The 23,246-nt window shown below is 41.8% G+C and overlaps 1 protein-coding gene across 1 annotated transcript in view; it reads left to right on the forward strand.

The window, feature by feature from the left end:
* LOC311237793 (uncharacterized protein) overlaps positions 1-23,246 on the forward strand; it is a 143,049-nt gene that overhangs the window by 43,598 nt on the left and 76,205 nt on the right. The window contains exons 12-19 of the mRNA XM_084325771.1: positions 541-630; positions 4,590-4,634; positions 6,001-6,054; positions 7,490-7,543; positions 8,579-8,632; positions 10,759-10,815; positions 11,444-11,497; positions 11,650-11,703. Coding sequence (XP_084181897.1) covers positions 541-630; positions 4,590-4,634; positions 6,001-6,054; positions 7,490-7,543; positions 8,579-8,632; positions 10,759-10,815; positions 11,444-11,497; positions 11,650-11,703 — 462 coding nt within the window. The remainder of the gene's footprint in view (positions 1-540; positions 631-4,589; positions 4,635-6,000; positions 6,055-7,489; positions 7,544-8,578; positions 8,633-10,758; positions 10,816-11,443; positions 11,498-11,649; positions 11,704-23,246) is intronic.

Consider the following 23,246-nt stretch of genomic DNA (forward strand, 5'->3'; position numbering starts at 1 on the left):
ATTTTTTTCACAATCTTTCACCATCGCTGAAACATTTTGAAGTTATTTCTATAGGCTTCCATGGCAACCACCTGAGGTTCATTTATTTCCCTGAAAGTTAAATTTTTTTAGTTGCTCTATTGTGCCTTAATACGGTGTCTAAAAAAGGAAGAAGAGGAATTCTTCCTCAAATACTGCATTTACAATATACCACAACGGCAAAACTTCTCAGAAAACAGGTGACAGGTAAGATGTCGTCACAGCATTTTAGACAAACATGGCGACGTTCTTCAGTTTATGTGGCGTTTAAAGCACATTTTCAGATACACTGGAAGCCAATGGCAGTGGTGAATCGGTAGAAAAGAACTCCCAAATATTTTAGTACTGAGTGCATTCTTCTATAGTTAGTATTGATTTCAATGTAAAGTGCCATAAATGGTGCTCTCGTTTCAGAGGCCACTTCAACCATTTTCTCCAAGAATCTCTCTGGGGGTAAACACACTAGTATGCACATTGTAGTGTTTTAGTAGTGTATGTTTGTGTGCGTGTGTGTTTCCTCAGTGTCCGCTGAATCGGACTGCGACAGCGGAGGAAGAGGAGTGTAACTGTTTGACGGGACCCAGCGGACCACCAGGTGCACCAGGACCTCAGGTATTTGTATTGTATTTGTATTTATTGGTTTAAAATACAGAGACAGTGCATATTAAGGAACATTTGACTGTAAATATGCCAGTTTAGCCAAGTTGGCTAATTTTCTGGGGCAGGTGACATGAGCACAACAATAATTAAAACATAGTACAATAATTAAAACACAGTAGGAATCAATATAGGTTACAATACACTAAAATACATACAAATAAATACATTAAAATACAACCCCTCAGTTAAAAAACATAGTACAATAATTAAAACACAGTAGGAATCAGTATAGGTTACAATACACTAAAATACATACAAATAAATACATTAAAATACAACCCCTCAGTTAAAATGGTCGCACACTTGACCATCTCTCAACCATGATTTTAAGTTAGTTTTAAATGAGATGTAACTTTGATACTCCCTGAGCCGTGTTGGCAGACTGTTCCAGGTGTGGGCTGCTCTCACGGAAAAGGCTGCCTGACTAAAAGCAGACCTCCTGTTTGGGACTACACAGTCCCCTCTGACTACAGACCTGGTATATCTATCAGCAGATGCTTTCTGTTTTATGAAAGTACAGAAAGTAGGTACCCATCATAACATACAGACATTATACAGGTTAATGTACAGCAAGAAAATTCTCTCTTCTTTTATATGTGTGTCTATCTCTCTTTCTCTATGGCTTTTTGATTATAATGCACACACACACACACACATACTAGATATGCACGCAGACTAGGGGTGGGGGAAAATAGATGAACTTAAAGGTGCTATAGATAACATTCTGCCACTAGATGTCACACTGGAGCACCAGCATGTCATTTATCCAATCAGGTGCATTCCACGTGGAGGAAATGGGAACAACAATGGCCTGCACCATGTAAACAACAACATTCATTTTGGAGGGGGGAAAGCAATACATGTATTCAGCATCTTTCTAAAAGCTCTGTGGATGTATTATTCTATTTATTTATTTTAAACGATTACTCTAGACATAAAACAAATATTTTAAAGATTATTTTTAATCACCACGCTAATTCCCGAGCCCAGAATATAGACTGACTATATAACGATGCCGAGAAGAAAACAGAGTCCCAAATATAGTCTGTCTGGTTTAGAAAGTCCACCACCAGTTAGAATTAAGGAACCAGCGAGTTGGAGTGGAACTAATTGGCAGTTAAGAAGATGGTGTTTTACGAGGCTTGTCTGAAGTACGGGAGTGGTTGGAAAAGCGAAATTAGGAATAGTGAAAGAAACGAGGATTACCAGGAGTGGTCTGATAATTGTTGAGTGTGTCGGGCAGTCGAGTTAAAACTAATTGGCAGCTCAGAGGATGGTGTTTTTCTTTTTACGAGATTCAGTTGAAGTACAGGAGTGGTTGGAGGTTAAAGTAGGTGAAAGTGAAGAGTGATCATCGATGAGTGTGTGTCTTCGTGTCGACAGAGTTGGGCATTGAAATGAACAAGGCTAGGAATGCATCTGGTTCAGTCTTTTGCCTCAAGAAAAAAGCCCAGTTGAAAGGTTTTATTTGTCCTGTGCCACACCGAGAGATTCAAGGCCTCTGGAGGTGTTTGTGTGAAGGTACGGTACAATAATGCTCACATGCTGCACCCTGACTCTGGAACACCCTCCCTCAGACCATCAGAGACTCTCCCTCACTCTCCACCTTCAAACCCGTCTTAAAACCTACCTGTTCTCCCTAGTATTTAACCTTCCCTACCCATAACCACCCTCCTCAAACCTATCACCCCCTTTTTCCCCTCCCCTACCTTCTCTCCTCTCCTGCCCCTCCCACCCCCCTCCCCTCCTCGGTTTCCCTTACTTACTTCCCACCCCCTCCCCTCCCCTATTGGCTCCTGTATTTGTTGTCTGTTACTCGTGGCTCTATGTTCTTGTGAATTCATTATTGTTCCCTGTTTCCCTGTGGTTCTATGTTTCTTTGTTTCTTTGTTTTTCTTTTTCCTATTGTCAATGACTTCGGGTCATTGAGAAGCGCTATATCAAATACATTTATTATTATTATTATTATTATTATTATTATTATTATTATTATTATTATTATTATTATTATTATTATTATTATTATTATTATTATTATTATTATTATTATTATTATTATTATTATTATTATTATTATTATTATTATTATTATTATTATTATTATTATTATTATTATTATTATTATTATTATTATTATTATTATTATTATTATTATTATTATTATTATTATTATTATTATTATTATTATTATTATTATTATTATTATTATTATTATTATTATTATTATTATTATTATTATTATTATTATTATTATTATTATTATTATTATTATTATTATTATAACAAGCAAATCGAAGCTAATTGTTTATAGCTTATATCTGCTAGCACTAGCCATCGCTAATAACCAGTCCCCCGTCACTCCATAACAGGTAGCCTAGGCCTCTCCAAAGGCTTCAATATCAACTGAAAGATACTGAAGCATCAGGGAAAGTAAATCGGACTCTCGGGCATCTGGAAGTAGTTTGTCATTTAACATGGTCCAGTGTTAAAATAAGTCAACAAAAATCACAATAAATCGTAATATTGGATATCAAAACTTGTAGAATCGCAATACATATCGAATGACCAAGTATTGTCATCGTATCGAATAGAGCACACACGCACACACACATATGCACACATACTGTATACACTCTTACACATACACGTGTACACACACATGCACTCCTTTGCCCTTGAGACTGAAATGATCTTTGATAAATGGTTGAGTCTATTGATCTCTCTTTAGTGGAGTTTCAAAACATTTCAATTGTCAATAGCAAGGTCTCCTGGTTTACCGTAGTGTAGCTGCAGCCATGTTATCCAAAACTTTTACTTTGTGTGTTATTTTTCTTTTTTAAAGGTATGGTGAAGTTGCTGTTTTAGTAACATTGATGAGCATTCTGAAAGCTATTCTTAAAAAGATTCACTTTTAAAAACAATCTTAAATTGTATTTAACACTGTAAAGTATTTTGTGTCGTTTTTTTGTTTTCTGTTTCTTTGCTTGCATGTAATTTTAGCCATCTTAATTGTTAGTTTCATTGTGCATTGTGTGTTGAGTACTGACTTTTAATAATTCTGTTTTGCAATAATTGTTTTTGTATGTTTTTTTGTGTGGACCCCAGGAAGACTAGCTGGTTGCCATGGCACCAGCTAATGGGGCTCCGTAATAAAATAAAAAAATCCTGGTTTACCGCTCAAACAACTCTGGGAAGTTAACTGCTTAATTATATATATAAATTATATACGCGTTTCGCTTCTGCTTCCTTCTTCTTTTAGCTTTATATATCTCTCTTGCGCTGACCTGCACCTCCGGTCGGGGTCCAACTAGATATTAAACTAAATAAGACTCGTGCACATCTAGTTGAACCCCGACCGGAGGTGCAGGTCAGCGCAAGAGAGATATATAAAGCTAAAAGAAGAAGGAAGCAGAAGCGAAACGCGTTGTGCAATAAAAAAGCTAAAATCAGTCCTGAGGAGTGTGCGGTCCCTTCTTTTGAAGGTATTCTTCTTTTAGCTTTATATATATATGTGTGTGTGTGCTGCATGCGTGCATGTGTGTTTATGTGTGCGTGTGTGTGTATGTGTGTAATTGGAACAGAAGATTGTGCATCATCAATCATTATACAGTACAGCCCTCTCCGATATTGGCTTTGTATTTATGTATTTGGAGGATCTTAAAAAAAAGAAAAATAATTAAAAATGGTTATCAATAAGAGAGAGAGAGAGAGAGAGAGAGAGAGAGAGAGAGAGAGAGAGAGAGAGAGAGAGAGAGAGAGAGCACACACAGTGTGTGGGATGTGTGTATTAAATCAGATTGCCAGCTCCCTTCACCATTCTGTGGGCTCTGCTGATTAAAGGCTCTAAATATTGGCTCCTGGACTCTATCCAGCAACCTCTTGACTTTTGATTGGTTCATTCGCTGCTGCAGGGTCTCCAAGGAGAGGGAGGGCTGCCGGGCTCCGCCGGTAAACCTGTGAGTATCAACAACGTCTCCTCCGCCTGCACCTTGTCGTCATCCTAAACGGCTTTCTCCATGAACACCGTGCACTTGATATACAGTATAGACCTTTTCTAACTTGACGACGTAAACATTCTAAAATGGACCCCTGTTTTATTTCCTGTTGCAACGTTTTGCTAATACAGTAGCTGACAGGAAATGAACAAAGCAATGGAATAGTGACGGAATTCTTCTGAAAAGGTCTATATTACCACTGTATAATAATAGACCATGCCTATTGCTTCTGTTCACTCTGTAAAATGGCATATACTATTGGCCCTAAAGGAGCTGTCTAATCATAATGGCATTGTGATTAATCAGTCGTTTACACTGTAGCGTAACACTTTCCGGTGCGCAGCGATGGTCTTTCTCTCACCTCAGCAGGCTTCCCACGGGCTGTATCATTTATAGAATGTCATGGAATTTTGAGAAGTCTAATTATACAGACAAAGAAGGTCAGGGAACTCCATGAATTCTCAGATTAAGTCTTAAATGTACAGGAATCTACCAGAATGTATTTTACAGCTTGTTTCATGCATTCGATGTAGATATCAGCTGTTTTGTATGCATTGTATGGCCACTTTCCCCACAGTCCCCCCAAGTCCCTTTCTGAGCTGACAAAATGCCCACACACACCAGCAGATAAATGGTAAATGGCTGTATTTATATAGGGCTTTTATCCAAAGCGCGTTACAATTTGTTCCTCACATTTTACCCATTCACTCACTCATTCACACACCGATGGCAGAGGCGACCGTGCAAGGTGCCAACTTGCACATCGGGAGCAATTAGGTGTTAAATGTCTTGCTCAAGGACACTTTGAGGTGCGGGAATCGAACCAGGAACCTCCGGATTACCAGACGACTGCTCTACCTCCTGAGCCACAATCGCCCCCAGCAAGGAACTTAATTAATTAATAACACGTTTGGGTCATTGGAATACTCCAACGTCTGAGAAAAGTCACGTGTCCCAGTGGTGTGTGAACCATGTCTATAGTGAGTGTGTAGGCCTATACATGTGTTATCAGTGATTGAATGGTCTGTCTTCTCAGTGTATAGTGATGGTCTCTCCGTCTTTTCCAGACCTGGTGTAAAATAGCATTTACATATAAATTAGCGTTCCTTTTGACCTTTTTGCAATACCAGACGGGTGGGGTTCGCCACAGAGGACAGTCCGTGCTAGGCCGTTTAGACCATTTGCTAGCCTATTTAATATACACTGTTCTGTGCGATTGACAACTTACTTGCAGCAAACCCCTTCCACCTTGCACACACACATTTGACTCAGGTAGGGGGGTCTTTTCAGTGTACGCTGATGGTCCATCTATGTCTCTTACCTCCAGGGGACAGCAGGGAAGGCCGGGGAATCGGGTGAACCAGGCTTACCAGGAGAGAGGGTGAGGAGACATCTGCAACTACATCTCACCTGCACACGGAGCCGTGGTGGAAGTCTCACTTTTTCCACACTTGCTTCTGCACTGTGCGTCCTACCCAAGAGGGATAGGTTCCCAAACTGAATCAACACATCTACAGCTCTTTTTTTTTATTAAAAAAAGAAAATAATAAGATTATCTTTTTTTTGTTGACCCAATAAAAACGGGTCCGCGACCCATTTTGGGTCGCAACCCTAAGTTTGGGAAACACTGAGATGAAAGGACAATTTAGCAGATGTTCAACCTTAATCCTATTGTTCTGTTGTAATGTGCTAATTTGACATACAATTTACCAGCGTGTTCTGTACCCCCCCCCCCCCAGCAGATACAGACACTATTTCCTCAACTATTTTAATTGTAGTAGGTACAACTCAAGGAAGGTTGAAGAACTAGTTGAATGAATAGCGTCACTAGAGGTCTGCTAGGTCTGCTCTGCTGTTTGTTGGGGGTCCCAATGCAGCCGAGCTCCGGTTATCACATGTCCTCCTCACAACATAATGATAAGATTAAGGTAGACAATTGGCAAAAAAAACGTCTTTAAAGGTACTATAGATAACATTCAGCCACTAGATGTTGCCCTAGAGAGCATCAGCATGTCAGATACAAAAAACAATAGTGTGCTTACATAGGGTACGGTAATTATTGTACACTGTACCATACAAACTAGTGTATACTGGTTGTCAGAAACACATTTTAGGTTCAACTTTAGGTTGAAATGAGAAAGTTGACAAGCAAGCAAGAGAAACCGGGACCTCTCAACTAGCAGCATGTTTATCCAATCAGGTGCATTCCACATGGGGAATTGGGAAGTAGCGAGGGGATACATGCACGCAACATGCACATAACATGTAAATAACAACATTTTGGACCCGCCAAAAAAGTGCAAATGATAAATCAATATTATTTTGGGGTGGAAAACAATACTTTTATTCCACACCTTTCTAAAAGCTATGGATGTATTATGTTTAAAAAATTTGTTGTCTACATGAAAATGTTATCTATAGCACCTTTATGAACCATATAAATTAATAGAAAAACAAAAGTCAACCTTGGGTGGGGGGAGGGGCAAGATAATCTCGGTAAACGTTTATTTGATCAGCTGTGATATGTAGCTAGCGTAGCTTTCATCACATAAACATGCGGTGGACCAGCAAGCAGAAATCATACTTTACATGCTTGCTGTTCTGCCCCCACCCCTTCATAAATGTTTATTTATTTATTTGTACACCTGCAGTGTAAATATAGGAAAGATGCATAGGTTTGAGGACTTCTGCCATGGTAGATCTACTGATGTTATGACTGAGGTACTATCTGAGATGCCAACGAGATATGATTACGATGTAGCTCAACTGTTGCTTTTGGACACTTTCGTTGCCCCTCCCCTTCCCTTGCTGCACAGGGTGTAGGAGGCCAACCAGGACCAATAGGAGAGTCTGGTTCGAGCGGCGGGAAGGTAAGTCGTTGCCTGAAGGAGGTAGTGTTAGTGGTGTGTGTTTGTGTAGGAATAAAAGCATCTATGGGGAAAATGTACCCATTTCAGAATGTATTTGTGTTGTTCCTTTGATCTTGGACAGTTCCAATTCAAATTTATAAACATGTTATGATTCTCTAGAATAGTCAAGTTAGACCGCGCTCTCAAGGTCTGACACTGGGTGCTGTAGTCCCATAAAGTTGAGTATATCAAAAAGCAGGGTAGCCGGACCAGCTCTGAGAGTGCTGGTCCGGCTACCCTGCTTTTTGATATGATTCTCTAGAAACCTTTAAGAAAAATGTGTTGGATGCTGATTTTGTGGGCGTCTAGAATGATTATTTGAGCTTTTAAATTACCTTTATTACACATTTGTATTACATATTTTGTGTGAACAGTTCTGAACAAGAAAATCACTAACCATAGAGTTACAATGTACAGAAAGTCTGTCCCCCTTTCTTTTCTTTTTTTTTAAGTGGTGCTTTGTCCCTTTTTGACGGCCCTATAAAACACCACCCTGTAGTATTGTGTAGTACCATGTAGTACCATTTAATACCATGTAGTACCATGTGATACACAGGAATACCATGTAATACAATGTAAAACCATGTTGTACCATCTAATACCCTGTAATACCATGTAATACACTGAAATACAATGTAACTTAATACCATGTAAAACCCTGTAGTACCATCATGTAGTACACTGTAGTGCCCAGTAGTACTATATGTTTTATTATAGTCTCACCCATTCATTTTCTATTTGGTCAGATTTGACCAGAAACACGACAGATGTACAACGTTTGAATACAACACTTAAAATGCAATGGAAGTTAATCGTATATGTTCAGATGCCTAGTGTGGAAGCTTGTGAAGCCTTAGGGCAATCAGATGAAAGAAGCCATAATTTGTTATGGAGGAAGGTTGTAAATCGGCTAAATTTAACCGCAACACAACTTGAGGATTAATTATGTATTTCAATGAATACCTGTGCCTTGACATGCTCATTTCCTCTGCCCAGGGAGAGAGAGGGGAGTCAGGCTTGGCAGGTGAACCAGGACTCCCAGGACCCATGGTGAGGCATTCTTTTTAACCTCAACTATTAAGTAGCCCTACACCTCAAGATGCTAAGGTGAGGAATTGAGCTAATAAAAAATTTGCTCTCAGGTCATTCAGTGGATTCAATGAATGCTAACCCCAAAAAACATATGAAGACTTAGACGCTTAAATTAAATTGTCACCAAACAAAGGCTGGCTTAGTCTGGCTTATTAACTGTCCCTTAATTAAGAAACAGTGACATTTTGTGATGTAATCTATTTTTATAATATTGAGCACATTGGACTTGAACCATTTTGGAATGAAACAATTAATTTGACCAACAAGGCAGCTGAGCTACACCAGTCTCTACTCATGCTTATGGCTGGTAGGAGGTAGAGAGCAGCCAGCCTCATGGGCTTCCCCTGTCCCTTTGCTCTCAAAGTTGCTGGTCAGATCCTAGAGTTTCACCACCATATACCCTCCTATACCCTCAAGGTAGGTGAGATCACTACCCTATACCCTCTGGTAGGTCAGATCACTACCATATACCCTCTGGTAGCTCAGATCACTACCCTATACCCTCTGGTAGCTCAGATCACCACCCTATACCCTCATATACCCTCTGGTAGGTCAGATCACCACCTTATACCCTCTGGTGGGTCAGATCTGTGTCTGTTCATCCCGACATCAGGTGCCAGTCCAGTCCGTATTTCTGTGCTTTTTTGTCCTCTCATGCCCACTAGAGGTTCTAACCAGATGGTTTCGCCTAATGTTCGTATCCATGTGCGTGTTGTACGCCTGCTGTCCAGAACTCATTATAGAAGGACCCACGCCCCCCTCCTGAGACCAGATGTCGAGGAAATGGCGGGATTTATTTTCACTTGCAGGCATATCAAAACCTCAGTCAAAATGTAAGAGAGGAACAGAGAGCAGAACTGTAATGGGCACGGTGGAGGACAGAAAACAACTTTAGTCTTGATCAATGGCTCATTGTATGAAGGTGTGTAGGAGAGGTGTGCACTTTCGAGTGTGTGTCCATGAGTGTGCAAAAGACAGAGAGACAAAGGTAAAGAATGTGCGTGAATGAGAGTGGTCCTGTGTAACTCAGTGAATAGAGCATGGTACTACACTAACTGATATAGCAGATTCAGATTCAGATTACTTTATTCGCCATTTTATACAGGTACAAAATGGAGCGTGATTTGACATTACAGTGCATACTTTTTTCACAATTAAGAACAATACAACAGTAAATAAATAATTTTAAGTAAAGTGCAAGACAGGACAGAACAGTGAGACAACAATAAGACTGTGAAAGTGCGGTGGTTGGGGACATGGATACACTGCAACACAAAGTTCAAGTCCAGAAGTCCAGCCCTAGCAGCTCGCCATCGAGGGGGGGGGAGCAGGGGGACACCTGACTCGTTTACCAGGCGAGCTGCTGAGGGGAAGAAACTCAGTCTGTGGCGGGACTTTAGTGTCTTGGGCAGCCGTAGCTGCCTGCCGTGGGGGAGCATGATGAAGAGGTTGTAACCCGGGTGGGCGGGGTCTGCCATGATCTTCCTCGCCCTCCTCAAGGCCCTGGTGGAGTGTAGGGACTCGAGGGAGGGAAGGGGGCAGCCGATCACCCTTTCCGCCGAGTGTATCACCCGCTGCAGCTTGGCCTTGTCTCTGACCGTGGCTGCAGGGAACCAGGTGATGATGGAGAGGGTGAGGATGGACTGGATGATGGCGGTGTAAAACTGGACCATCATGGTCCTCGGCAGCATGGTACTACAGTAACTAATAGAGCATGGTAGTAACTGATAGAGCATGGTACTAAGTACTAACTGATAGAGCATGATACTAACTAATAGAGCATGATACTACCTGATAGAGCATGATACTAACTGGTAGAGCATGATACTAACATGGCCAGGTTTAGGGGGTTGATTCCATTCAAATAATATAATGCAATCATGGTCCTGTAGGTACTTTGGATAAAAGTGTCCACCAAAAGGCATAATCTTAAATGCTACATTGAGAGAGATAAATAAAAACAAAAGCAAAACAGAAAAGAAAAAAAAGAGAGAGAAAGAGATATGTAGAAAGTGACAGAGTGAAAAGGAGTGTAGAAGACTATAACATCATGTCTTCTTCGTCTTTTTTCTTTTTTATTCCAGGGTCCTGTTGCCTCTCGGCTGAATCTTGGGGCGTCCGTGGGAATGCCAGGAAAAAGGGTACGAGCAGGAGGAAACATTGTGATCTGTGCTCCATCAAACCACCACTGGTCATTTCCTAGACACTGCATGGGGCTCAATTCTGAGGCACTTTAATTTTTTTCATAGACCGAATTTGTGCCTGTAGCAACAACTGTTGTCGACCATTAAAACGTCAGCCAAGCTAAAGGAAACACCTTCTATAAAATGGGGAATTATGCAAAGAGTACTGAACACAGGTATACGGTGCGTTTTCCTGGTGTGGTTTTAGATCCAATTAGAAGATCTCCCTCTTAGAAGCCCGGTTCAATGCCCACAAGTACAAAAGCCAAAGAGCGGTTCTCCTTCCTTCAACAAATTAATATCTTCCTGGAATACACTGGAATACACAAAAACGTCACATATAATGCATACTTTTACTTTACATACTTAAGTACATTTAATAGCAAATACCTCTCTACTTTTACTTGAATATCATTTTGAACGGAGGACTTTTACTTTGACCAGAGTACTATTTCACCTGGGTATTTCTACTTTTACGGAACTGTGTACTTCTTCCACCACTGATTGTGAATGTGTTATAGACTGGAGTTCGTGTTGACTTATACATCATTCTCTCTCTACGCATTCTGTGTGATTTGCCATGTAGGGTCCTTCTGGCGAGAAAGGTGATCTGGGATTTCCTGGAGAGACTGGACCAATTGTAAGAGCTGGATCCATTAAAGATGCACTTCACCAATTTTTTTTTAAATAAGGACCTGTGTACCCCTGCTCTGAGGGGAGAGGGGGGGGGGTTTCTTGCTCCTGTTCTGCTCCATTTTGTGTCTCAAGACATCCTTTTGTTCTTCCATCCAGGGGGAGCGGGGACTGTCAGGTGCAGGTGGCCCAGCCGGGCCAAGGGGATCCCAGGTAAGGCCCACTGTTTCCTAAACCACGTGTGTGTGTGTTTGTGAGATAATCAGACATTTTATCCCGGTATCCTAGAGACACACGCTCTATGCTGATACATTCATACATCTGTCTGACTTGTTATTCTCTGTCTCTATTCTAACAGAATAATAGCAACCTAGAAGTAGATTTAGGTGGAATTCCCCTTTAATTCCCAGTTATGTGCTTGTTATTAACACAGAGGGCAGAGTGCCCACCACATCTGAGGAATCCTGCACTGTGAACTGTGAAAACATGTACAGAATAATGGCTGATTGAATGACCACACACACACGCGCGCACACACACATGCGCGCACAAACACACACACACACGCGCACGCACGCACAAACACACACACACACACACACACACACACACACGCACGCACGCACGCACGCACGCACGCACGCACGCACGCACGCACGCACGCACGCACGCACACACACACACACACACACACACACACACACACACACACACACACACACACACACACACACACACACACACACACACACACACACACACACACACACACACATACACACAAATGCTTATACCAGCTCTCTTTTCACAGTTCTTGGAACTTGGTATATATATATACAGTATATATGTGTGAATGTTTTACCAATTTCACTTCCAGCCGCACCACACAGCAATTAAACACTTTTCCTGTTATTCTAATGAAATTGTGGCATTTTACGTAGTACCCGGGCCTGGCCAGCCATGTGTCTCTGTGTGTGGATTGAGAGAGCCGTCTCAAGTAATAAGTCTTGTTCACACTTGGCAGACGTTAATGTGAAACACATGCATGGTCTGTGTGTGTGTGTGTGTGTGTGTAGGTGTGTGTGTGTGTGTGTGTGTGTGTGTTCCTTGCTATTACGAACCACCATGGCATGCCTTTTCAGTAGCTAAACACATAGAAGATAGAAGTTGTTTAAATGCTTAATATTTTCTCAACATAGTGTGCATTAGGCCTCCATGCTTCTGAGCTGTAGCATGAAGTTGCCTTTGAGAACCAATGGTTCTCGAGCCGTAACGGCACATGGGGCAGGAGCCTATCTCCTGTTTCCGTAGCATGAGGCAGCTTGATGTACAAGTACACCCCTTGGACATGACGCTAGTATGTCGCAAGGACTTCCCCCCAAACCAACCCTTGATGCTGAGTGTCAAGCAGGGAGGCTATGGGTACCATTTTTAAATAGTCTTTGGTATGACTCGGCCGGGGCTTGAACTCCCAGCCTCCCGAACTCAGGGCGAACACTCTACCCACGAGGCCACTGAGCCGAGCTGTAGCATGTGTGGATCATATTACTGTATTTAGAGAAAACAGCTCCACTAGGGGATCTGATGGAGATGACATGAGCCTCTGCACGTGTTGCTCTCTCCCAGTGAAACTCCTCACTGTCAGGTGAAAAGAAGCGGTTCGCGACTCCACATGTATCGGGGGAGGCATGTTGTAGTCTAGACCCTCTCCAGACTGACAGTAGGGCAGCATGTTGAAGTCTACACCCTCCCCAGACCGACAGTAGGGCAGCATGTGGTAGTCTACACCCTCCCCAGACCGACAGTAGGGCAGCATGTTGAAGTCTACACCCTCCCCAGACCGACAGTAGGGCAGCATGTGGTAGTCTACACCCTCCCCAGACCGACAGTAGGGAAGCATGTTGTAGTCTAGACCCTCTCCAGACTGACAGTAGGGCAGCATGTGGTAGTCTACACCCTCCCCAGACTGACAGTAGGGCAGCATGTGGTAGTCTACACCCTCCCCAGACCGACAGTAGGGCAGCATGTTGAAGTCTACACCCTCCCCAGACTGACAGTAGGGCAGCATGTTGAAGTCTACACCCTCCCCAGACCGACAGTAGGGCAGCATGTGGTAGTCTACATTGCTTTAGACATATGGTATGGTATTTATTTTAGACAACAAAACATACAGATCGTTATACAGTATACTGTGTAGGACGTTGTAGCGTCCGTCTAATGACTTTGCGCCTCCTGGCGGCATAAAATAGAACAGCAGCCTGGGTTCCTAATTCATTTCAACGACGTGATATAACCGTGCGCACGTCGCGGCAAAGCGCCCAGGAATACTAAAAGCTTCATCTGTATATTTGCACAATATTAACCACTTCATCCCTACTAGTATCAAACGTATCAACAATACATTGGGTTTAACCAAACTGTGTCCTTTCGGTTTAATCGGCGTAAACCAATATATACGACAAAACAAACCACACACCCAACGAGATGGATTGTGAGGAGACAGCCAGATTCGTGCTGCATACCTCGACCAATTCCAAGAGTGAGCCTGCGCTTGACTGGAGGTGCCTCTCTCTGCAATACCGTATGTCACATAAACAACAAGCATTTCTGCCTGCTTCAGTCTTCAGGGAACATTGATCCTCTTAATGACTAACAGGAAGCATTGTCCCTCTGAAGCAACACACACACACACACACACACACACACACACACACACACACACACACACACACACACACACACACACACACACACACACACACACACACACACACACACACACACACACACACACATACACACACATGATTACTCCAGATGGGTTACCAGAGCATGGCAATTACAGTACTAGAGAGTGTAAATAAATACCACTAGAGTGGAAAGATCAGGGTGGATAGGATTGTTGTCTGGTCAGGCAAACAATGGAGTGTGGCTTAAAAGCAAATTACTTGAATTACTCTTACAGAAGGGTAATTTCTATCATTATTATTTATTTATTTATTTTTGAGTATAGAAAGAGACCACCATTAGACCACTGTTGTTGACAGCAGTTGACAGTGTGTGTGTGTGTGTGTGTGTGTGTGTGTGTGTGTGTGTGTGTGTGTGTGTGTGTGTGTGTGTGTGTGTGTGTGTGTGTGTGTGTGTGTGTGTGTGTGTGTGTGTGTGTATAAGCCTGGTCTCACACAGGATGGCACTCTGCCAGCTATGTAAAGTTGACCCCCCCATCACACACACACACACACACACACACACACACACACACACACACACACACACACACACACACACACACACACACACACACACACACACACACACACACACACACACACACACACACACACACACACTTTCCCATTAACAACGTGCCTAACTGCATCAGTGCAGTGACAGTTGCGTGTGGGACGCCATTACCTCACAGTTAACCTGGCTGCCACTCAGGAGAACTGCTACTGTAGTTCACGCTATAGTTTGCTGGTGAAAGGGGTGATGGCTGCCATCAAATCTACCTGCCATCATCCACATGTATGAGAAGTGAAGAATACTGATATAGATTGTGGAGTGAAAACATGCAGTGCAAATAAAGATGAAGTATATATTTAAAGCCTCATTCATGATTTCTCACTCCGTCGGTTGGTTGAATTGGTCCACAAAAGCAAAAAGGTTGCAGCTGTTGCGGATTTGCACTTGTTTTCTTTTGTGTGGGGTATATTCACATTAGGCATACTTTGGAACCGCTTTAGTCCAAGTATGTACGTCAGAATAGAGGCCTTTGTTTCTCCAGGGTTTGCAAACATTATTATAATGTAAACATTGTAATAACTTTTTATGGCCACAAAATACGGCAGTTACAACAAAAACTAAAATTGTCGATCCTTTTACCAACAGCTCAATCGATCAACTAGATAATGAAAACCATTCTTATTCTCCATTCTTATTTAAAAATGTTTGCAATGGGGCGAACTTAATGTGTATGTTTGGATCACTGCCATGGCCTTTAAATGCCACAATCATTTAAAAATGTTTGGGGTGAAAAAAGGTGAAACGATCTGATATTTCGGAGACTCACTGACTTGACGTGCCGCCACAGGTTTTTTTTCGTTTATGTGTTATGATTTTGTCACGGTTTAAAAAGCCTTCAGATACGGGTCAAATTCAACCCCAAAATAGACCTTTCCGTGGACTTATGGCAAAAGGACCATGTTTTGGACAAGAAGTCATGTTCTGTTTGGGAAGCATTTAGCGATGTCATCATTCTCATCGTATTACAGTCTCTTGGTCTCTCCCGCTTTTTCCTGGAGGTACTGCGGTCTGAATCATCAAACATTTTTCCACCGCTCTCGCATGTCCTCAGCTAAACGCGGGTCCTGGTGGCATACTTGGGTGTAGCATGTTTTGGCGTGTCGTAGTTTTCTTTGGACTGAAAGCGAGACATTTCTCTCGCATTTGTCAAAAGTTTGACGGGGGCCATTTTGGTACGAGGCAGTCCAAATACACCGTGGGTGAGTTGAAAAGCATCACAAATGCGTTACATCGCTGTTATGTTTGGGCAGGTGTGTTTAGTGTTGGGGGGTATTTGAGACAAAGAAGACTATGTATTGCAGACTGTGGTTCGAACCCTACTACAGAAAGTCACTCTTAACCGCTAAAGCCTTTGCAGTATCTCAAGTGTATTTAAAGGAACACACCAACTTTTTGGGAAATTAGCTTATTTGCCATCTACCCTGGAGTTAGACAAGCAGATACATACCCTTTTCTTCTCTGTGCATGCATTAGGCTTAGGGAACAGCCGCACCGTTAGCCTAGCTTAGCGTCATTCACTGGAAGTAGGTGTGCCAGTGTAGCCTAGTTCCCAACAGTCACGAAATACACTCCAAATACAACTCCAAAACTTTCCTGTAAACATGTTGTGACCTGTATATTTACCACATGGAGAAAAAAAAATAATTAGACATTTTCGTTTTCTAAGCAGATATACTCTGATTTTTTTTTTGCCAAACCACTGCTGCCTGGGCGCAGTGATTTCATAAAGTTTTGGAGTTGTATTCGGTGTGTATTTCGTGACTGTTGGGAACTAGGCTACACTGGCACACCTACTTCCAGTGAATGTCACTAAGCTAGGCTAACAGTGCGGCTGTTCCCTAAGCCTAATGCATGCGTGTGAGAAGCACAGAGAAGAAAAGGGTATGTATCTGCTTGTCTAACTCCAGGGTAGATGGCAAATAAGCCAATTTCCCAAAAAGTTGGCGTGTTCCTTTAAGGCATGTTCCGTATCGTCAAGGCTTTCTACTGAGATTACACAGGCGGGATCAGCCATCACCTCTGTCAAGATGGCAGCCCACTTTCTTTTCCAGAGCACAAAAACAAATAGGCTTGACCCGCTCGCCTGTAGTGAAATCCTGCCACAGTTGACATTGAACCGGCCATGTTTGTCCAATACTAGGACTTGGAACAGATGTCGATCCCGTGTTTTGACTGGATGAAAACCTCGGAGAAGGGGACCTGGCGTCCCAAGATGTTGGCTTAGCTTTTTTTTTTACCATCCAGCCATCAATAGAATGTCGTGGTTGAACTTTGTGTCGACCCAAGGGACATCTTCTAGGTAACCAGTAGTGAAAGTCTAGTTTTAGCCCCTGTTACGACTGCACATATAGACTAATGGCAGATTTACTCCCTCCATTGTCCCGAGTCAGGCTCCCAACATTCCACGGAACACACTCAAGTGCACCAAGGGAGTTGTAGTGTAACAAACTTGAACCAAATAGAACAGAAATCAACAGCCAACGCACTTACAGTTGTATAGGCCGTCCGTGACATTTGCAATGTACATTTGCGGACTATAGGGCAAGATGAAAGACATTCACATCATGGTATGATTAGATTAGATCAGATTCAAATTTATTGTCATCATACAGCATAAGTACAGTACAACGAAAATAAGTTTGGCATCCAACCAGAGTGCAAATGTAGCAGAGTGCAAGTGCAACAGCAATATACAATGCACAGGTGATTAAACTGGGTACAAAATATACAAGTTAGTATCAGAATAGTTAACGTTAATCAGTTGAATGTACAGAGTTGTAGTATAATAAATAAAGACAGTATGACTACTACTTGCCAGCAGCATAGTAAGAGTAGGATATGTACACTACAGATATACTGTAGATATAGTAAAGGACTATGTGCAGGTAAGTACAGACAGGTGATATATAGGTATATATGTGGTGAATATAAATATATATATATGGTATATACAGCATTATTAGATAACATTAGATAAAGAGCCAGGCTAGAGGTATTCAATTCAGCAATCGCTAGTTCTAGCCCATAACACTGAATTATTAGTGAGGAAAAACACGGAATCAGAAACAGAAGGACTGGTCTTCAATGGACAGAAATAACTATGGCTTAGTTTTCCAGAGTACGCCCACCAGGTCTCCGGTCCAGTCAAGCCACGGTCTCTGTCCCGAGAGGTGATCGATATGATAGTGAGTTAATCTTTTTTTTATTTATATATATATATAATTTGGTTGGTCCAGTGACAAAACACACTACTGGTTTTCAAATCAAACAAGAGTTCAGCGTCATCCACAGAGTATCACAGCTCCACATGGCACCGGCCTCTCACACCGCTTCCTCTCCGTCAGTCTGCTCGCAATCCTCTCTCGTCCAAAACACCAGCTGGCGATCCATTCCCCTGCTTCCAACCAAACACATACTGTACTGTACAGTATGCTCACTTGTTCCCACACGCTTATTAATTAACCGCTTAACCCGTGTGTTTCTCTTCAATGAAAACTGTGACTGAAAGGAAGGGAAATAGAATGAAAATTAGAGGAAACCCATCATCTTCCTCTCACTCCTAACAATAATCATATGTAATTTCCCCCGAAATATATTATATTTGTTCTCATATGCAAAATCACATGAGAGATGAGTCCATTTGCTGTTCATCGCATTGGACTGCATGATAATATAATGTGTGATATTGCTTATTTTTTTGCCTTTTCTCCCATCCATCATTATGTCAATTCCCTCCTGGTCGTTGCTCTGCCCTACTGTCTGGGGAGAGTGTAGACTACCACATGTCACCTATGTCTATCTGGGGAGGGTGTAGACTACCACATGTCACCTCTGTCTATCTGGGGAGGGTGTAGAACTACCACATGCCTCCTTCAATACATGTGGAGTCGCCAGCCGCTTCTTTTCACCTGACAGCGAGGAGTTTCACTGGGAGAGCGCAAGGCGCATGGAGGTTCATGCTATCTCCCCCAGATCAGGGGAGAACAGGCGACTGAACAGCCAGTAGGAGTCACTGTTGCAACGACCAGGACTCATAACCCACCGGCTTCCCAGCCATGAACACTGACAATTGTTTATTGGTGTACTTATTGGAATTTTGTATTTTACAAATCACAGAATCAACATATGAAATAATTCCATAACCCCCATCCCTCCACTGCTCCCCAACATATTTCCTCTAGTTTGGACATCTGCATGAGTGATTCCTTTGCATAAGGGAGGTGATAGGGATCATTTAGATACTTATCATCCTATCTACAGGTTACCTTACCTAGCTAAAGTCCTGGAAAACCTAGTGAATAATCAACTTGAGTTTTTCCTTTCAAACAACTCAGTACTTAGTTCTCATCAATCTGGTTTCAGAGCCAAACACAGTACTACATCAGCCATCACTCTGGTTACAAATGGTATTTTCTCAGCATTAGATAAGAAGAAACATTGTTCTGCCCTCTTTGTAGATTTGTCAAAAGCCTTTGATACAGTTTATCACTACCTGCTTCTAAAAAACAAAACATTGGCTTGGATGGTAATGGCTGTGTCTGGTTTCAGGATTATATATCTTCTAGGCGTCAGTGTGTGAAGTTGGGTCCTTTTTACGATCTACGATCAATGATATTGTTTCTTCTTTGTACGGATGTCATGCCAACTTGTGTGCTAATGATACAATTGTGTACTGTATTGCTGATTCTGTACAGTTGGCCATTGACAAATTGCAGCTTTCTTTTGATGCTCTTCAGGAGGCCCTTGTTCATCTTAAATTAGTTCTTAATGCTAAGACAAAATGTATGTTGTTTTCAAGAGCCAGAAATATTGACCTTGATAATGTGTGGCTCGGGGTGATCCCTATGTTCCCGGGTCCTATGTTCCCCAGGTCCTATGTTCCCCACTCCCGAAATAAAGGTTCTATGTTCCCCGGTCCCGCCCGCTCCCGAACAAAAAAAGGGTCCTATGTTCCCCGCTGAAATAAAGGTCCTATGTTCCCCGGTCCAGACCGCCTGTACGTTAATGCCAAGCAAGCAGTGCAAAAATGCTTCCGCATTCGTCACCGCACGCTAGTGCGGTAAAGCGCCCTTCTTTTCAGACAAATGCTACCGTGCGTGCACCGGCGGCGGCGTGCTCGCTCAGGTGCGTGCGTGCGCCGGCGTGCTCGCGCGAGGTGCCCGCGCATGCGCATGAGATCCGACACGAGCGGAGCTCAATATATATAAGTCACCGCCCCTTATTCAGTATCTAGCAATAGCTCAATTGGCAAGGACACATGGCTGTGGATCCTATGGCTTGTTTGCTGGCGAGTTCGAATCCCATCGAAAATATTTTTTAACGTGATTTTTTTTTAACGTGTATTCTTTCGGTTAAGGTTAAGGTTAAGGTTAGGCATTGTTTCGGAGTTGGTTAAGGTTAGAACGGTTAAGTTTAGGCGCTGTTAAGGAGCTGGTTAAGGTTAGAGTTTGTCAAAGAGAATGGCAATATAATTTCTATGGTTAAGGTTAGGCATGGTTAAGGTTAAGGTTAGGCATTGTTTCGGAGTTGGTTAAGGTTAGAACGGTTAAGTTTAGGCGTTGTTAAGGAGCTGGTTAAGGTTAGAGTTTGTCAAAGAGAATGGCAATAGACAGCCTATTTCCGCGCGACCTGGGCGCTGGGCGGCGGAAAATGAAAGGCGCATTACTGCATGCCACTACGGTAAATTTTTGCACTGCTTGCTTGGCATAAAGCTACACGCGTCCAGACCGCAGCTCCAAAAAAAGGGTCCTATGTTCCCCGCTGAAATAAAGGCTCGCCAATTGTCCGTCAGTCACTCGAGTATTTCGTCTGATGCGCTCTGGTGTTGTGGATAGTTGAGGATATATGCAAGTTACATGAATACGTGAATATAGCTTGCCCGGGGACACAAACCTTCAATACGCATTAAGGGGAGACCACCCACCTAGATAGGGAAAAAAATAATAAAGGATGAAATCATTTGCAAACATCTTAATTGTTTAGAATAGTCAAAAAAAGAAAAAAACGTATTAAAACATTTTTGGTCGCACAATTGTATTACCCAAAAAGGGGCGTGGTCTATTCAAAATGGCCCCTTTTTGCATGTTACCCCAAACTAAATTTAGAAAAAATTGATGATATATAGATGGTTTTTCATGTTACTACATTAAATCCCGAACTTTTTGCTAGAGGATTTTTTTATATGCCACCCAAACAGGAATTTGTGACCCCCTAGTCATAAAAAATCTATTTTTTGCATAAATTCTTTTAATAAAATGTTCTAAAAATCTGGATGAGTGATATATCAAAAAATCCTCTAGCAAAAAGTTGTGGTATATGGATAGGAGGAAACGTGGCCAGTTTGGTGTGTGGAGGTACTAGAGAAATTGAGATTTTTTGTTTTATGTGTAATACAAACTCATAAAATCTCGTTTTGAGAAAAACGCCTTTAAAGTTTTGTATTGTCTGTAAATCAGGCTATGTATGGCATATCAACAAACCCTTTGGCACAAAGAAGCAGGATATAGATATGAATAAAGGTGGAAAGTTTGGTGTGTGTAGATGCTAGAGAAATGGTACATGTCTACCCTTTGGGAAAACGCCTTCAAAGTTCTGTATTGTAAAATGCCATAATCTTTTTTTTAAACCACTATTTACAAACACAACACCCAATCAAACCATTAGTAATAGACAACCCAAACACATGATAGCTGAATAACATAATAACATAATAATAATGATGTAGTAGTAATAACAGTGTAGTAACAAACAACACAACCGATTACTGTACCCCCTAATAGGAGAAAAGAATATTGGAATAGATATCACTATGAAACTTTCCCAGTTTGTTATGTACATATAAACTAAGAAAAAAATATTGCAAGTTTTCCTAATTTTATGTTTATATATGCAAATGAGGCACTTCCCCATTCGATATGTGCACATTTATGGATGTAATCATGCAAAATGAAGCAAAATAAGCAACTAAATGTGTTTTTTTTTAAAGTTTTCTTGTCACTAGTTTGAAAGAAGACATAAAGTAAAGGGGCAACATTATACAAAAATCTCAATCTCCCCAAAATCAGGAAAATGGTATTTTAGGTGGGTGGTCTCCCCTTAACAGCTCCGTCTTTTAATACACACTTATATCGTACAGTAACGTCAAATAAGATATTGAAAGATAAAGGATGAAGTTACAAAGGGAAAAGGGCAAAAGCAATTACTCTTTGACAATGCTACAGCGCACAATAAAAAGAAAAGATCCAGGCGGAATCAAATATGCCATAGGATTAGAAGGGTTTTAAACTGACGTCAAATCGGAGCAAAACAAGCTCAATCCGCTTCAAGAAGACGCATGACATTGGGTATATACTAATTACAACAAGACATAAATTAATTGCATTGTTACTGTTCACATGTGTGGTGCCGTCGTTGCCCCACAGTCATATTTAAGTAAGGATAGTTTGAATGACACTTCAGCACCAAGGCGCTGTCCACCTGGCGATAAATAAGCCAATAGTATCCAGCTGCACAGCCGGAGAGCAACGCTCTCAGGGCCATGAACATAGCAGCAAATGACGGCATCCTCTCATGTTCCCATTAGACTTCATATCAATAGGGTTTGACAACTTCATATCAATAGGGTTTAGCTTTGTCAACAACACAGGGAAGTTCTACAAACAGGCCAGAGGATGTATACATATAGTAAATTAACTATACTTCATAACATGTATTTTTCATTTCTTTTTTGCTCACACAATATCTTGAATGAATGAATGCGTTTATTTAGTTTGAACATAAATTAAAAACAAATGAAATAAAAAAATATGAAGTAACAATGAATGAAGTAATAAACAGATTAAAAAACAAACAAGCAAAACAGTAATGTTCGAAAAGGAGTAGGATGAACCTAAACCTTGCCTAAACCAGAGAGAGAGAGAGAGAGAGAGAGAGAGAGAGAGAGAGCATTTGTCAATTGAATATGCTACAACATCTGAATCATATACCTATTACCTGCCACAGACATCACAGAAGGGTTAGTTTTGATTAATTTCTCAAATGGTCTCTACTGTAAACCCATTTGCATTTCCCAGAGAATGTTGGCCAACTTTACCTTCATTGGAAACTGCCTGCTTAAAATGGACCTCCAAGTGTTTCTTCAACTTACTCAACCTTGTTGGTTTGAATAAGGATGCATTGCAGAAAGGGCAATGAAAGTGCTGGCAGTGTGAGAGAGGTGAAACGGCTGTTTTCTAGTCAGAATCCCCGGAAGGCGGCCGGCCCGGACTCTGTCTCCCCCTCTGCCCTGAAGCACTGTGCTGACCAGCTCGCACCGGTGTTTACCACCATTTTTAATGCATCGCTGAAGCTTTGTCACGTCCCAGCATGCTTCAAGGCCTCAACCATCATCCCCGTCCCCAAGAAGGCCAAGGTCACGGGCCTTAATGACTACAGACCTGTCGCCCTGACCTCTG

The sequence above is a fragment of the Notolepis coatsorum genome (genome assembly GCF_963971535.1).
Source record: "Notolepis coatsorum genome assembly, chromosome: 12".
Taxonomy (NCBI): domain Eukaryota; kingdom Metazoa; phylum Chordata; class Actinopteri; order Aulopiformes; family Paralepididae; genus Notolepis; species Notolepis coatsorum.